The sequence below is a fragment of the Saccopteryx leptura genome, chromosome 11, assembly GCF_036850995.1.
Source record: "Saccopteryx leptura isolate mSacLep1 chromosome 11, mSacLep1_pri_phased_curated, whole genome shotgun sequence".
NCBI lineage: Eukaryota > Metazoa > Chordata > Mammalia > Chiroptera > Emballonuridae > Saccopteryx > Saccopteryx leptura.
This window is the reverse complement of record NC_089513.1, coordinates 70893306-70909175: the sequence shown is the minus strand read 5'-3', so window position 1 is coordinate 70909175 and position 15870 is coordinate 70893306. Positions and strand designations below refer to the sequence as shown.

General features: G+C 44.2%; 1 protein-coding gene across 2 annotated transcripts; it reads right to left on the bottom strand.

Moving 5' to 3' along the window:
- Window positions 1-4784: 4784 nt before the first annotated feature.
- TAF13 (TATA-box binding protein associated factor 13) lies at window positions 4785-15454 on the bottom strand. 2 transcript variants are annotated; one of them, XM_066353103.1, is made up of 4 exons: window positions 15364-15454; window positions 14328-14406; window positions 6777-6874; window positions 4785-6423 (listed from the first exon to the last, which is right to left on the bottom strand). In XM_066353103.1, exons 1-4 carry the CDS (start codon window positions 15388-15390, stop codon window positions 6253-6255), a joined length of 375 nt encoding a protein of 124 aa, XP_066209200.1. In that variant the 5' UTR covers window positions 15391-15454; the 3' UTR covers window positions 4785-6252. The 2 variants fall into 2 exon arrangements, with proteins under 2 accessions (XP_066209200.1, XP_066209199.1); XM_066353102.1 differs by having other exon boundaries at window positions 15316-15453.
- Between the last annotated feature and the right edge of the window lie 416 nt (window positions 15455-15870).

Sequence of the window (15870 nt, the reverse complement as noted above, 5' to 3'; positions counted from 1 at the left end):
AGGGCCCTTGGGAAGCAGCCAGCGGACTCTCCAGCCCACACCTCTCTCTACTGACGAGAGGCCCAAGGAACTATTGGGTTGGGGAATAAGTTCGTAGCGTTTTTACCGAAGACTTTTATTTAAACAAAAAACAATAATTATATCAATAAGTTAATCAATTATATATTCGCCGTTGCTGTTTACAACCTCTTCCCACCTCTCGACCAATTTGTTGATGCTGTTCTGCCAAAAATCGCCTGGTCAGGTGTCAAAGAAGTTGTTGAGCCAGTTTTTAAGGACCTCTTTGTTATCGAAGGTAACGCCCTTCATATGGTTTGACAGGGAGCAGAAAAGATGGTAATCGGTCAGTGCAAGGTCCGGAGAATACGGCGGATGCTGAAGGACCTCCCATTCGAGCTCTTGGAGTGCGGCTTTGATGACTTGTGCAACATGGGGCCTGGCATTGTCGTGAAGGAGTATGGTTTGACCATGTCGATCAGGTCTTTTCAGTCGAATAGCCTCATTCACGCGGTGTAGCTGGGCAATGTAGAGCTCCTTGCTGACCATGGCATTCTTTTCGAGCATTTCCCAGTTCTTCATTGAATTCAGAAGGTCTTCCTCTGCGGCACGTGTCATCAACGTCAAAGTCGCCATTTTTGAACTTTGCAAACCATTTCCGGGCTGTAGACTCGCCTATGACACCTTCTCCATACACGTCGCAAATGTCCCGGGCTGCTTCGGCAGCTTTTTGACCTCGATGAAAAGCAAAGAAGAGCAGGTGTCGAAAATGTTGATTTTTGCCTCCTGGGTATTCCATTTCTAAGCCTCAAAACTAATAAAAAATTAAATAACTCAAAAATACAATTAACATAGTTTTGTAGAGCAGAAAGAGTTTTATCGAATGAATACTTACCCTTTGCCAAACAGCAAACAAATCGTTGAAAATAAAATTTAAAAACGCTAAGAACTTATTCCCCAACCCAATAGTTTCCCCTTTTCAAAACTTCTACACTTAAAATTAATATTACAGTTTTTAGTTAAGAAGACCAGTCTAAATACAGTAAAACCAATTTCAAGGGAATCATAGACATGTATTAGACACTCTGCTAGAGCATCTTCCAAACATGCTGGCCGGGGAAAAAAAGTATTTTTTTAAGGAGAGAGCTTCATTTAAAACAAAGTAGAGAACAGCTATTATGGATTTTTAAAAATTTAGACATACTGGCCAATGCAGTGACACCTTCCTTAGAGCCTTTTGCAAACAGGCAGAATAACAGTTGCCCCCAAAGATATTTATATCCTAATCCCTAGGACCTGCATACAGTATTACCTTATTAGTTCAGAGACTTTGCTAATGGGATTAAGTCAAAGGGCCTTGAAATGGGCAGATTACCCCTGTGTGATCCAGGCGGGTCCATTGTAATCACATGGGTCCTTAAAACCAGACAACCTTTCCCTGCTGGGGTCAAAGGGAAGTAAGACTACAGAATCGTTTGAAGAGGTGTAACAGATTAGCTTTGAAGATGAGAGTGGACCATGAGCTACGGAATGCTGCCTCTCTAGAAAGTGGAAGAAGCAACTAAGCAAATTCTTCCCTAGAACATCCAGAAAGGAACGTGGCCCTGTTGGTAGCTTGATTATAGCCCAGTGAAGCCTGTGTCAGACTTCTGACCAAGAGAACCGGTAAGAGAATGATTTTAAGTCACTAAATTTGCAGTAACTTGTTACAGCAGCAATAGATACTAATACACAAACTCAAAAAGATACTTTAAGACAAATCAAGAGATTTAGGCAGGGGTTAGCTATTAGATGAAATATTAAGGAATTAGTGTTCATTTTTGTTAGGGTTTAATAGTATTTAGGAATACCTTTTTAAACTTTTTATTTGTTAAGAGATACATACTGAAGTATTTATAGATAAAATGATACAATATCTGAAATTCGCTTTCAAATACTGCTCCTCCCCCCCCCCCAATAGTGGGACAATTGGTAAGATGCTAAATTAGCCAACGGTTGGTTAATTGCTGAAGGTGGGGCTCATGATACTATACTTATTGTGTATACTTGAGGTTTTCCATAGTAAGTTAAAAAAGAAAAAAGCGAATTAACTTGAGAGAGACCACCTGAACACTACACATCAGTACCGTCCAAAAGAATGTGGTGATAATGGAAATATTATGTATCAGCACTGTTCACTGCAGCAGCTGCTAGTCATGGGGCTACCTAGTGCAATGGAAAATTTTAAATTTCATTTCATTTTAATTAGCTAAATAGCCTGAGGTAGCTACACTACACGGAGCAGTTCTAGATACTGGAAGACAGCCATGCTACCTTAACATCAGGATTCAGTTAATAAGTAAACTCACAAATCAAATCAGTACACATCTGTTATTTATTTATTTATTTTTTAGTGAGAGGAGGGGAGGCCAGACTCTGGCAGGTGCCCCTACCGGGATCCACCTGGCAAGCCCACTGGAGGGCGATGTTTTGCCCATCTGGGGCCCTTACTCCATTTCAAGGGGAGCCATTTTTTTAGCTCATGAGGTGGAGGCCATGGGGCCATCCTCAGTGCCTGAAGCCAATCAAGCCATGGCTGCAGGAGGGGAGAAGAGAGAGAGAGAAGTTAGGGGGGCGGGGTGGAGAAGCAGGTGGGCCCTTCTCCTGTGCCCCGGCCAGGAATCGAACCCAGGACATTCACATGCCAGGCCAACGCTCTACCGCTGCACATCTGGTATTTTTGTCTGCCCAGCCTCTTTCCTTTTGCTGCTAATCAGCAGTGCCCAGCTCCTCCCACCCCCACGCCAAGCCCTTCTTCACCAGCGGTAGGGCTTGAGACCCAGGGTGTAGTACTTCTTCCTGGCCACAGTGATGGGTACCAGAATGACTGGAGCCTGCGCAATCATGCTCCTTGCTTGGAATTCTCTGTATTAGGAAGTGAAGCAGCCTGACCTGTGGTGGCACAAATGGATAAAGCATTGGCCTGGAATGCTGAGGTCGCTGGTTTGAAACCCTGGGCTTGCCTGGTCAAGGCACATATGGGAGTTGATGCTTCCTGCTCCTCCCTCTTTCTCTCTAAAATGGATAAATAAAATCTTAAAAAAAAAAAAAAAAAAAGGAAGTGAAGCAGCTTCCTCAATTAGAAGTTATCTGGACGGAACCCTAGAACTGCTTTGCCGTCACATTCCCTTGACATGTGAGGTTCCTAAGTAAAACCATCCTGATCAAGATGGACAGTCTTTTTTTTTTTTTACAGAGACAGAGAGAGTCAGAGATAGGGACAGACAGATAAGAACGGAGAGAGATGAGAAGCATCAATCATCAGTTTTTCTTTGTGACTCCTTAGTTGTTGATTGCTCTCTCATATGTGCCTTGACCGCGGGCCTTCAGCAGACTGAGCAACCACCTGCTCATGCCAGCGACCTTGAGTCCAAGCTGGTGAGCTTTTTGCACAAGCCAGATGAGCCCGCGCTCAAGCTGGCGACCTCAGGGTCTCAAACCTGGGTCCTCTGCGTCCCAGTTCGATGCTCTATCCACTGCGCCACCGCCTGGTCAGGCAAGATGGACTGTCTTAACCCTCAAATTCTCCTTTCCCCTAGTTTCAGTTAGATAAGCCAATAAATTGCAATATATTTTGTTTATGCTATACTTAAGTTCTATCACTTGCAACCTAAAAATGTCTTAATACAAAGTCCCATAACAAAGTTCTTACATGCCAGGGTCATTAGCAAAATAGTAAGACTAATGGCATTGTTATATAGACTGAATTGTGTCCCCCTAGAACTTGTGTCTGGAAGTCCTAACACCCCCCCCCCCCCTATCTAAATGACTTGAAGATAGAGCCTTTCAGGTGATTAAGGTTAAATGAGGTCATAGGATGGAATCCTGATTCCCTTTTAAGAAGAGGAGACAACAGAGCTCTCAGCCACCGAGGACACAGTGAGAAGGCGGCTATCTGCAGTCCAGGAAGAGGCCTCACCAGCACCTGACCCTGCTGGCACCACGATCTCGGACTTCCAGCCTCCAGCCTGGGAGAGAAGCAATCTGTTGTCTGAGCTGCCCAGACTATGACATTTGCTGCAGCAGCACAAGCAGACTGAGACGGGCACCCAGTCAACAGCTCAGGGGCCGGTTACTACCAGTTCCCTCTTTAGGGGAAAGTAGACCCTGATTAGCAAAAATAGTGCTATATTAATGTTTTATTATTCTGCTCCCATTCTTGATTTCAGCTGAGACTGGAATAGCTTTTCAACTGTTATTTCCTTTTTTAAATAACAAAAAGAGCCCTGGCTAGATAGCTTGGCTGAAGCATCACCCCGATACACAAAGGTTGTAGGGCCTGGGTCAAGGCACATCCGGGAACAGATTGGTTTCTGTCTCTCTCTCTCTCAAATCAATAAATAAATTAAAAAACAGTAACAAGAAGCTCAGCCCAGCTGTCTTGAATCTCACTATCAATTCATGTGCATTGTAATAATAATATAGAAAAAATGGCCTGACCTCTGGTGGCGCAGTGGATAAAGCATCGACCTGGGAACACTGAGGTTGCTGGTTCAAAACCCTGCACTTGTCTGGTCAAGGCATATATGGGAGTTGATGCTTCCTGCTCCTCCCCCCTTTCTCTCTCTCTCTCTCTCTCTCTCTCTCTCTCTCTCTCTCCCTCCCTCCCTCCTCTCTAAAATGAATAAAAATAAAAATAAAATTATTAAAAAAAAAAAAAGAAAAAATGTTTTTGGTGAAATTAACCAGCTAGAATTGTATTACCAGTAACGAGGGGAAAAGCTGATAAATCACATGTAGTCAAAGTATTAATCTTTTTCAACTTTTCATACTTTAATACTGTATCAATAGGTTAAGAAAGTGAAAGTTTCCTAAGTACAGATTTATAGTTTAGAAGTGACACACAAGACATTCTATTTCACAAAGATTAATATTCAGTGATCCCTCTAAATGCAGTTTTAATCCTCATTTTAAGCTAAGTACAATAATAATTTAATACAATAAGCTATATACACACAAAAACTGTATATCCTGATCTACAGAGTGGGTGCCATAGCCACATATGGTTTTAGTCAAATACGCATTGCCACAATGAACAAGTACTAACAAATGTTAATAAAACCCTACCCAAACGCTCATCCTGCCGTCAGCTCTTCACGCAATGCCATTCCTGCTACTGAAGCATCTATTTTTATTGAGAAGGAAAATCTGACCTGGGAAAATGAGTTCAAAAGGTTTTTAATCAAAAAAAGCCTTCAACACAAAAGCATTCACTTGAAACTTTTAGTTTCTCCCTCTCCAAATTCACTCTTTATTCAAAGGCTATTAAAACAAATAATTACCTTAAGACAGACAAATACTTCTACAAAAGACTGTGTTTTCTTCTATCATCTCCTCCTTAAAAAAAAAAAAAAAAACCACTTCACAATTTTTTTAATAACCTCTCGGACTACTGGAGTCTAAAAACTGTAGAGTTCTAGGCCCTGGCCGGTTGGCTCAGTGGTAGAGCGTTGGCCTGGCGTGCAGGTGTCCCGGGTTCAATTCCCAGCCAGGGTACACAGGAGAAGTGCCCATCTTCTTCTCCACCCCTCCCCCTCTCCTTCCTGTCTGTCTCTCTCTTCCCCTCCCGCAGCCAAGGCTCCATTGGAGCAAAGTTGGCTAGGGCACTGAGGATGGCTCTGTGGCCTCTGCCTCAGGTGCTAGAATGGCTCTGATTGCGGCAGAGCGACGCCCCAAGATGGGTGGAGCATCGCCCCCTGGTGGGCATGCCGGGTGGATCTCGGTTGGGCGCATGCGGGAGTCTGTCTGACTGCCTCTCCATTTCCAACTTCAGAAAAATACAAAAAAAATACAAAAAAAACCCAAAAAACTGTAGAGTTCTAGTGATCATGTCTTAGCTACCACATGGTCACAGGTGCCATGTGTGTTTCACATAGTCACCAGCGTGGCCTGCAATGGCAAATACACTTGGATACATACATACTACTTCATTGTTTAGAGGGTCAAAAGTCAAAAAGTACGACATGGTTTGCAAGGTCCTTCAACTTACATGTGGTAATTAAAACCCAATACATAATTCAGGCATGGTAGTATAATGGCAGGCAGTTAAAGGCTCAAATATCACTCTAAAATTGAAGACATGAAAATAAGGTGGGACACTGTGCTTCTCTGTCTTTCATTTACACGGTTACTATCAAGACCTCACGATGGAAAACATTCGGTTATTAAATACAGTCTCCCCAGAAGACAACGAAGCTTCAGAAAGTGCAAAAGTTGTCAAGATCCATAGTTTGCTTCATCAAATGCTTTTCTAGCTCGTTTCAGTTCTTCATTCATTGTAAGCAAGTCTTTAACCCTAGCAAACTTCCTCGGGTCCTTGCGGATCAAGAAGACGATATCTTCAACTTGCACCCGCCCTTGTCTTCCAATTGACATTGCCTTGTGAGTCTATTACAAAGAAATATATGAAATTCAATTAATTTTTAAAAAATCTAATATTTTACCCTTAATTTGCACGTATTTACTATTCTTTTTTAATGTGCATGTATTTAATACTGGTGAGTTTGAAGAGTTTTCTCTTCCGTTGTAGCTATTCATTTGTGAACTGTCTTTCTAGTCACGTCCTCTGTCTCATTTTTACTGTGATTGGCAATGTTTCCAGTAACTTCCACAAAAACAGGCACTCAAAAGGATAGCTTATTTCTAAAAGATGCCATGGTTCTAGTCTTATCTAAAAGTGAGGATTTCAAATCTATCCCCAATTAATTAAGACCAATTATAAAAATATAAGTAAATCTTACCATCTCAGTGATGAACTCTATAACAAGGTCTTCAAGAATGTCCACCGACTCAGTATAAGGGTTCTGGTCATCCCCAAACCCATACATCATACATCGTACTGCAAAAGAAGAATCATCCGTTTACTGAAGCAAATTTAACCATTTGACCAATACTTTTCTCTCTCTTTTTTTTTTTTTATAGAGGCAGAGAGAGAGTCTATCTCAGAGAGAGGATAGATAGGGACAGACAGAACGGAGAGAGACGAGAAGCATCAATCATTAGTTTTTCATAGTGACACCTTAGTTGTTCATTGACTGCCCTCTCATATACGTGTCTTGACCGTGGGGCTACAGCAGACCAAGTAACCTGCTTGAGCCAGCGACCTTGGGTCCAAGCTGGTGAGCCTGGCTCAAACCAGATGAGCCCGCGCTCAAGCTGGCGACCTCCGGGGTCTCGAACCTGGGTCCTCCGCATCCCAGTCTGACACTCTAGCCACTGCGCCACCGTCTGGTCAGGTCAATACTTTTTTCAAATTAGAACTGAACCAAGTTATAGAATAATATATTTACAATGTATTTTTTGTCTCCATGTAGTATATATTCTGGTGTAAAAGGCTTTAACCATAATCTCATAACAAAGTGTTTCTACCTAGTAGGTAGGAACTCGTCCCCTCTCTTCCAACTATTGAGCCCGGACATCAATCTTCTTTCCCTGATCTCTATCATCTACTCACCAATCTTCCTAGAATACCTTTAAAGAAGCAGGGACGCCTGACCAGGCAGTGGCGCAGTGGATATAGTGTTGGACTGGGATGCTGAGGACCCAGGTTCGAGACCCCGAGGTCGCCAGCTTGAGCGCGGGCTCATCTGGTTTGAGCAAAAAGCTCACCGGCTTGGACCCAAGGTCTCTGGCTCAAGTGAGGGGTTACTCGGTCTGCTGAAGGCCCGTGGTCAAGGCACATATGAGAAAGCAATCAACAAACAACTAAGGTGTCGCAATGCGCAACGAAAAACTAATGATTGATGCTTCTCATCTCTCCGTTCCTGTCTGTCTGTCCCTGTCTATCCCTCACTCTGACTCTCTCTCTGTCTCTGTAAAAAAAAAAACAAAAAAAAAAAAAACAGCCCTGGCCGGTTGGCTCAGCAGTAGAGCGTCAGCCTAGCGTGCAGGAGTCCCGGGTTCGATTCCTGGCCAGTGCACACAGGAGAAGCGCCCATCTGCTTCTCCACCCCTCCCCCTCTCCTTCCTCTCTGTCTCTCTCTTCCCCTCCCGCAGCCGAGGCTCCATTGGAACATAGATGACCCGGGCGCTGGGGATGGCTCTGTGGCCTCTGCCTCAGGCGCTAGAATGGCTCTGGATGCAACAGAGCAACTGCCCCAGATGGGCAGAGCATCGCCCCCTGGTGGGCATGCCGGGTGGATCCTGGTCGGGCGCATGCGGGAATCTGTCTGACTGCCTCCCCGTTTCCAGCTTCGGAAAAATTGAAAAAAAAAAAAAAAAAAAAACAGAAGCAGGGACAGAACACACAGCAATGACAGCCTTTACTGGGGCGGGGTGAACAGGGTATTGGAAAACAGAAAACAAGAACTTACTATATGCCAGGCACTGTTTTAAGCCTTTCCCACATATAACTCATTTAATCTCACAACAATCCTTTTAAGTAGACACCATTATTACCCCATTCTATATATAAATGAGAAAAATGAGGCACCAAGTTAAGTGACTTACCCAAAGTCACAAAGATAGTTAGAGATGGCACCTGAACTTGAACCCAACTGATCTGGCTTCAAGTCTATCTTCCCACCCACAACAGCAGTACTCTAACACACTTTTTGGTAGTTTAGGGCAGATGGGATCCATATAGGTTGTTACCCTATGGCCTATGAACTCCCAGTCGGTCCATGGACAAGCTTCGAGAGGTCCTTGAACCTTCCTAAAATTACATGCAAAAAAATTTATACATTATTTGTGTGTGTGCATTATTCTGGGAAGATCAACTCTTAATCAGATCTTCAGAGGGGCTTATAAATATGAAAAAACAGCCATATATTGGAAATGGCTTTTATGTTAATTTGAGTGGTGGTTATAATATATGTATATATGTAAAATTCATGTGTTCACTTAAGACTAGAACTTATTGTATGTAAATTTTACATAAAAAAATGCAACTCTAGAATACTTCTCAAGGCATGAATGATACATTAAGAATAATTCCTGTTGCCTGACCAGGTGGTGGTGCAGTGAATAGAGCGTCGGACTGGGATGCGGAAGGACCCAGGTTCGAGACCCCGAGGTTGCCAGCTTGAGCGCGGGCTCATCTGGCTTGAGCCAAAAAAAGCTCACCAGCTTGGACCCAAGGTCGCTGGCTCAAGCAAGGGGTTACTCAGTCTGCTGAAGGCCCGCGGTCAAGGCACATATGAGAAAGCAATCAATGAACAACTAAGGAGTCCCAACGAAAAACTAATGATTGATGCTTCTCATCTCTCTCCGTTCCTGTCTGTCCCTATCTATCCCTCTCTCTGACTCTCTCTCTATCCCTGTAAAAAAAATAATAAATTAAAAATTAAAAAATATATTAAAAAAAAAAAAAGAATAATTCCTATTGCCTGACTAGGCGGTGGCGCAGTGGATAGAGCGTCGGACTGGGATGCGGCGGGTCCAGGTTCGAGACCTGAGGTCACCAGCTTGAGCGCAGGCTCATCTGAAGCAAGGGGTTACTCGGTCTGCTGAAGGTCCACTGTCAAGGCACATATGAGAGAGCAATCAATGAACAACTAAGGTGTCCCAATGAAAAACTGATGATTGATGCTTCTCATCTCTATCTGTTCCTGTCTGTCTCTCTCTGTCACTGTGTAAAAAAAAAAATAAATAAAATAATAATAATAATTCCTGTTGCCTGACTACGCGGTGGTGCAGTGGATAGAGCGTTGGACTGGGACGCTGGACTGGGATGCGGAGGACCCGGGTTCAAGACCCTGAGGTCACCAGCTTGAGCGCGGGCTCATCGGGTTTGAGCAGGGCTCACCAGCTTGAGCCCAAGGTCGCTGGCTTGAGCAAGGGGTCACTCAGTCTGCTGTAGCCCCCCGGTCAAGGCACATATGAGAAATCAATCAAAGGACAACTAAGGACCCACAACAACAAATTGATGTTTCTCATCTCTCTCCCTTCCTGTCTGTCTGTCCCTATCTGTCCCTCTCTCTGACTCTCTCTGTCTCTGCACAAAAAAAAAAAAAAAAAAAAAGAGTAATTCCTGTTTAAAAGAAGCAAAAACCTGACCAGGTGGTGGCACAGTGGATAGAGCATTGGACTGGGATGCAGAGGACCTAGGTTTGAAACCCCGAGGTCGCTGGCTTGAGCGCAGGCTCACCAGCTTGAGTGAGGGGTCACTGGCTTGAGTGTGGGATGATAGATATGGCCCCAAGGTCGCTGACTTGAAGCCCAAAGTTGCTGGCTTGAGCCCAAGGTCGCAGGCTTGAGCAAGGGGTCACTCACTCTGCTGTAGCCCCCTGGTCAAGGCACATATGAGAAAGTAATCAATGAACAACCAAGGAGCTGCAACAAAGAACTGATGCTTCTCATCTCTCTCCCTTCCTGTCTGCCTGTCCCTATCTGTCCCTCTCTCGGTCAAAAAAAAAAAGAAGAAAAAGAAGAAGCGGCAGCAGCAGCAGCAGCAGCAAAAGCTGGCAGAAATTAAAAGAGAAGAAAGTAGACCAGGCCTAGGGAAGAAACCGAAGGGGTGATTTGGAAGCCAGCCTAGGATAGAGGTATCCCTAGGGGTTCACATTGGCAAGAGCTGTTAGGTCCAGATACAAGAGGCAGAAAACAAAAACATAGAAGCCCCCTGCCATTTTATATTTTTTAAAAAAAATCTTTTAAGATTTTATTTATTTTTACTTTAGAGAGAGAGCAAGAGAAGGAGGGGGCAGGAAGCATCAACTCCCATATGTGCCTTGACCAGGCCAGGGTTTCAAACTAGCGATCTCAGTATTCTTTTTTTTTTTTTGTATTTTTCTGAAGCTGGAAACGGGGAGGCAGTCAGACTCCCTCATGCGCCCGACCAGGATCCACCCGGCACGCCCACCAGGGGGCGATGCTCTGCCCATCGGGGCGTCGTTCTGTTGCGACCAGAGCCACTCTAGCGTCTGGGGCAGAGGCCACAGAGCCATCCCCAGCGCCTGGGCCATCTTTTGCTCCAATGGAGCCTTGGCTGTGGGAGGGGAAGAGAGAGACAGAGAGGAAGCAGAGGGGGAGGGTGGAGAAGCAGATGGGCGCCTCTCCTGTGTGCCCTGGCCGGGAATAGAACTTGGGACTTCCGCACGCCAGGCCGACGCTCTACCACTGAGCCAACCGGCCAGAGCGATCTCAGTATTCTAAGTCGACACTTTAAGCACTGCACCACCTCAGGTCAGACAGGAGACCCTTTTCTCTCTCTCTCTTCTTTGGATTCTGAAACTTTTTGTTTTTTGATATAATTTCAGAGTTACAGAGAGTCGCAAAAATAGTCGAGTTCCCATACACCCTACTATCCAGCCTCCCCTTATGTTAACATCTTCCATAACCACAGCCATTTATCAAAACTAAGAAGTTAACACTGGTACAAGTACAGAACTTGTTCAGATTATACCATTTTTCCACCATTGTCCTTTGTTCCAGGATCACATACTATTTAGCTGTCATGCCTCCTTAGTTTCCTCTGATTTGTGACAGTTCCCAGATGTTCCTTGCCTTTCGTGACCCTGACTTCTGAAGAATACTGGTCAGTCACCTTGTAGCATGTCCCTCAGTTTGGGCTTGTCTGATGTTTTCTCATGATGAGCTAGATTATGGCTGTGCATTACTAAAAAGGGTACCAGGCCTGACCAGGCGGTGGCACAGTGGATAGAACGTCAGACTGGGATGTGGAAGGACCCAGGTTCGAGACCCTGAGGTCATCAGCCTGAGCGAGGGCTCATCAAGTTTGAGCAAAAAACTCACCAGCTTGGACCTAAGGTCGCTGGCTCGAGCAAGGGATTACTCGGTCTGCTGAAGGCCCATGGTCAAGGCACATATGAGAGAGTAATCAATGAACAACTAAGGTGCCCCAACAGAAAACTGATGATTGATGTTTCTCATCTCTCTTCGTTCCTGTCTGTCTGTCCCTGTCTATCCCTCTCTCTGACTCTGTCTCTGTAAAAAAAAAAAAAAAAAAAAAGGCAAAAATAAATAAATAAAATAAAAAGGGTACCAGGATGTCAATATATCACTGATAATCTTAAGTTTGATGACACGGCTGAAGTAATGTGTGCCAGGATTCTCCAAAAATAATAATACACTTATTACTTTTCCTGAAAAGGTAGAATTCCCCAGTAGAAAAATATATTTCACTGGAAAACATTAGATAGGAAGTATGTAAACTGTATTTGGTTAAAGGGTCTGTGAAGGCAAACAAATACCAGCAAATGCTTGGAAACTTTGTTATATTAGCAAAAAAAATTTTTTTTAGGTTTAGGAGAACAGATCATGGTCAGAAAGATATGTCAAAATTTCAATAAGACAAAGAGAAAACTGTAAAGATTCCAAATTCTTTTTTATTTTTCTTTTTTGTGACAGAGACAGAGAAAGGAAGAGATAGGGAGAGACAGACAGGAAAGGAGAGAAATATCAATTCTTTGTTGCGGCACCTTAGTTGTTCACTGATTGCTTTCTCATATGTGCCTTGTCAGGGATCTACAGCAGAGCAAGTGACCCCTTGCTCAAGCCAGCGACCTTGGGCTCAAGTCAGCGACCTTTGGGCTCAAGCCAGCAACCCCGCAGTCAAGCCAGATGAACCCATGCTGAAGCCGGAGACCTTGGGATTTCGAACCTGGGTCTTCCCCGCCCCTGTCTGACACTCTATCCACTGCACCACCGCCTGGTCAGACAAGATTCCAAATTCTTGCCATCATAAAAATAAAGCAATTCAAGTAGAGTAAGTTCTGCTAAGATCTGACCATGCAAGCATCATTCCAGGTGGTCTGGTGTTAAGAACCCCCTTTGTATGCTTACACAAATAGCAAAACCGCAGCCCTGCCTGGATGGCTGGGTTACTGAGGGCATCATCCTGACATGCAAAGGTTGCACATTTGATTTGTGGCGAAGGCACATGCAGGAACAGATCGATGTTTCTGTCTCTCTCCCCCTCTCCCTTCCTCTCTCTAAAATCAATAATTTTTTTTTTAAAAAAAGTACAACCACATACAGATGGAGTAAATGGCATCACAGATGGAATAATGTGCAGTCAGCTTTAGGTAAGAAACTAAGATATGGAGAATTTGAGTGGTTAAAAAAAAAAAAAAGAAGACATGCTGATCCCGCAGTTTCAAGTGCCTTTGGGAACTGTTTACAGCTGACTCAGCAAAAATGAACCTGATGGATACATGAATTTACCAAAACTTCCAAACTGCCCTTCTGCTGTTCTGCTTGGCTATCTGACCTCACCCTTACTGGACTATCGCCCCTGAAACAGAAAAGTTCTAGGAAGCTGGCCAGCCACCCCGAGGAGAAGCATACCAAGAAGCCGATGTCGGAAAACTACAGAAGGGAGCACACCAGAACTGCTGACGCAACACACACTTGCTCAAAGCTCTCACTTAGCCCTATAAAAAATTTGCCTCAGAATCTGTTTGGGTGCACTTCTCCTGGAGGAGTGCCCCAGCAGGTCTTTCTCCTCTAATAAAGCCTGCACACTTGGTGTTCGAGTACCGTCTCGTTCTTACAGAACCAGGTATTTACTCATTCGCAGATCGCCTCACCTGTTAATATTCAGCCATAACTATATGTAAGGAACCCTGGACTGGGAGGTGACAAACACATTCTCATGGTGCCTTTTTAGGGTTTGGCCTGGACCAGTCCCTCGTGCTGACAAAAAAGGGTCAAACCTGCCTACGGAGGTAGTAGAATACAGGACCGACACCTGACAATCTCTATGCTACTATCAGGCCCCACCCTGGTCACCACCTTCCTGCCTCAGTCCAAAGCTCCAATTTAATTTTTACCTGGGCACCTGTTCCAGGATTCATCCTAACCTTCGGCATACAGTCAAAGAAGACCCTGCTTCTACTGCTGCCAAAGTATGGAACAGGAAAAGAAATGGAGGTATGTTCTTAGGCCCTGAATTGACACACTGATCACATTTCCTCACTTTAAAAAAGTATGTGTGTGACCTGGCCTGTGGTGGCACAGTGGATAAATCTTTGGCCTGGAATGCCAAGGTTGCCGGTTTGAAACCCTGGGCTTCCCTGGTCAAGGCACATACAGCAAGCAAGCAATGAACAACTAGCATGAAGCAATTATGAGTTGTTACTTCCCATTCCATGCTCCCCTTTCTCTCCTGTCTCTGTAAAATCAATAAAGTATTTAAAAAGTATGTGTGTGTACTTATAAATGGGGTTAGGATCCTTACTAGCTATGATCCACAAGTTAAACAATTTTATAGGCAAGTTTGAGAACAGAGTCCCTACAGGGCAACACATTCAGAACAATAAATCTACTTTGAATACACTTGTCCAAAACATTTCATCATCTATAATACAATCACTGTAAATATTACTTACATTCTTTAGAAAAAAGTCTTTTTCTTTTACCCTGTCCACCTTCTGCACCTCCTCCAATTTCTTCACTTTCTTCCTCAAACTAGAAGTTCAAATGTACATAGAGAAACGTCAAGCAATTGCATTGCATTTGATTTTTAATAATTGACATTTTTTTTGCTTAGCCTGTGGTGGGGCAATGGATGGAGCATCGACCTGGAATGCTGAGGTCACAGGCTTGCCTGGTGAAGGCACATATGACAAGTAGGCAATGAACAACTAAAGTGAAGCAACTACGAGTTGATACTTCTTGTTCCCCCGCCCCTCTTTGTCCTCTCTCTGTAAAATCAATAAAACTTTAAAAAATAATAATAATTAACAAAACCCTCATTTTTAATACTGATATTATGCCAGAAAGTCTAAAGCAAGCAGCGAAAACTCATGAAACCAAAGTATTTTCGTCCAACCTCCGGCTCATTATGTAGCAATGGCTTCTATAATGTACGTAACAAATAATCACTAACAAAGAGTCCTAGTGATCATACATTTTTTTAACCAAGTTGGCCTACTGCTAGACAGTTTTACTATTACAAGAACTGGTACTGAGTCAAAGCAAGCACAACTAATACTAAGTGCTGCATACACAGTGCTAGACACTTTCCTGAAATGTCAACCCGATTTTATGAGATGAAAACCGAGGACCAAAGTTCAGAAACTTGCTCATAGAGAACTGAAATTTTGAGACCCAGGTTCCGACTTTCGGTGCATACTTTTCAGTAAGTACATAGTTTCGTTAGCAGTTGAACTGTTGGTTCATCGTGAGCGCCAACAGATCTCGGCGTTAGGAAGGGTGTCTGGCAAAAGCAGGGGCCCTCTGCCTTCTCGTCCTGCCTCACGTACTAACGGGATGAATCCAAGGGAAAAGGTGGCACGGCGTCAAGTCCCCGGCTCCCCCGGCTGACTTCTCTAAGGGAAACAGACCCGATTCCGAACTCGGTCTCCGCTACTGTACCCGAGGGAGTGAAGAAAAGAGCGAGTTGGAAGAGAGGTGGTCACTCACAGTGGGGTCCTCTTCCTCATCCGCCATCCCACCAGCTAGAGACTACAGAACCCCGCGCGCCTTGCTCGGAGCGAGTTTTACTACTTCCGCTGCCTCACTTCCGGTGACGCGGAGCGGGGCGGGGCCTAATCGGCACGGCTGCAGGAGTAGAGCGCGTGCGTCCCACCTAGGGGCGGAATCAGCGCAAATTTAAGGGACGCAGGGATGGGGTCTTGCTCTGTAATCCCGAAGAAGGAATTAAACATTAACAAAGAGAAGGAAGCCTAGGCAGCGTGCATCTTCTCGTCACCCTAAATTTGCTTCTGCATATCGAGTCACCACTATCTGATTCCAGACTGCCGCACTATGGATGGATCTTTGTGGAGCTAGTCGGTCTTGGGCTGCCCCAAGAATGTACTTAAACGATTTCAATAATTTAAGAGTTCCACTATTATTTATGCCAAGCTTTGTGCTGGTTATTGGGGATTTTGCTCTTCAGAACTAGTTTTCTTTTTTTAAAAAAGTATT

Excerpts from the sequence above, each read along its gene's own strand:
- TAF13 (XM_066353102.1), bottom strand. The coding sequence starts at position 15,390 with ATGGCGGATGAGGAAGAGGACCCCACTGTGAGTGACCACCTCTCTTCC. Across the intron at positions 14,407-15,315 it reads TCTTTTCTTCACTCCCTCGG|TTTGAGGAAGAAAGTGAAGA; the intron begins GTACAGTAGCGG and ends TTGAACTTCTAG. Across the intron at positions 6,875-14,327 it reads AAGACTTTTTTCTAAAGAAT|TACGATGTATGATGTATGGG; the intron begins GTAAGTAATATT and ends CTTCTTTTGCAG.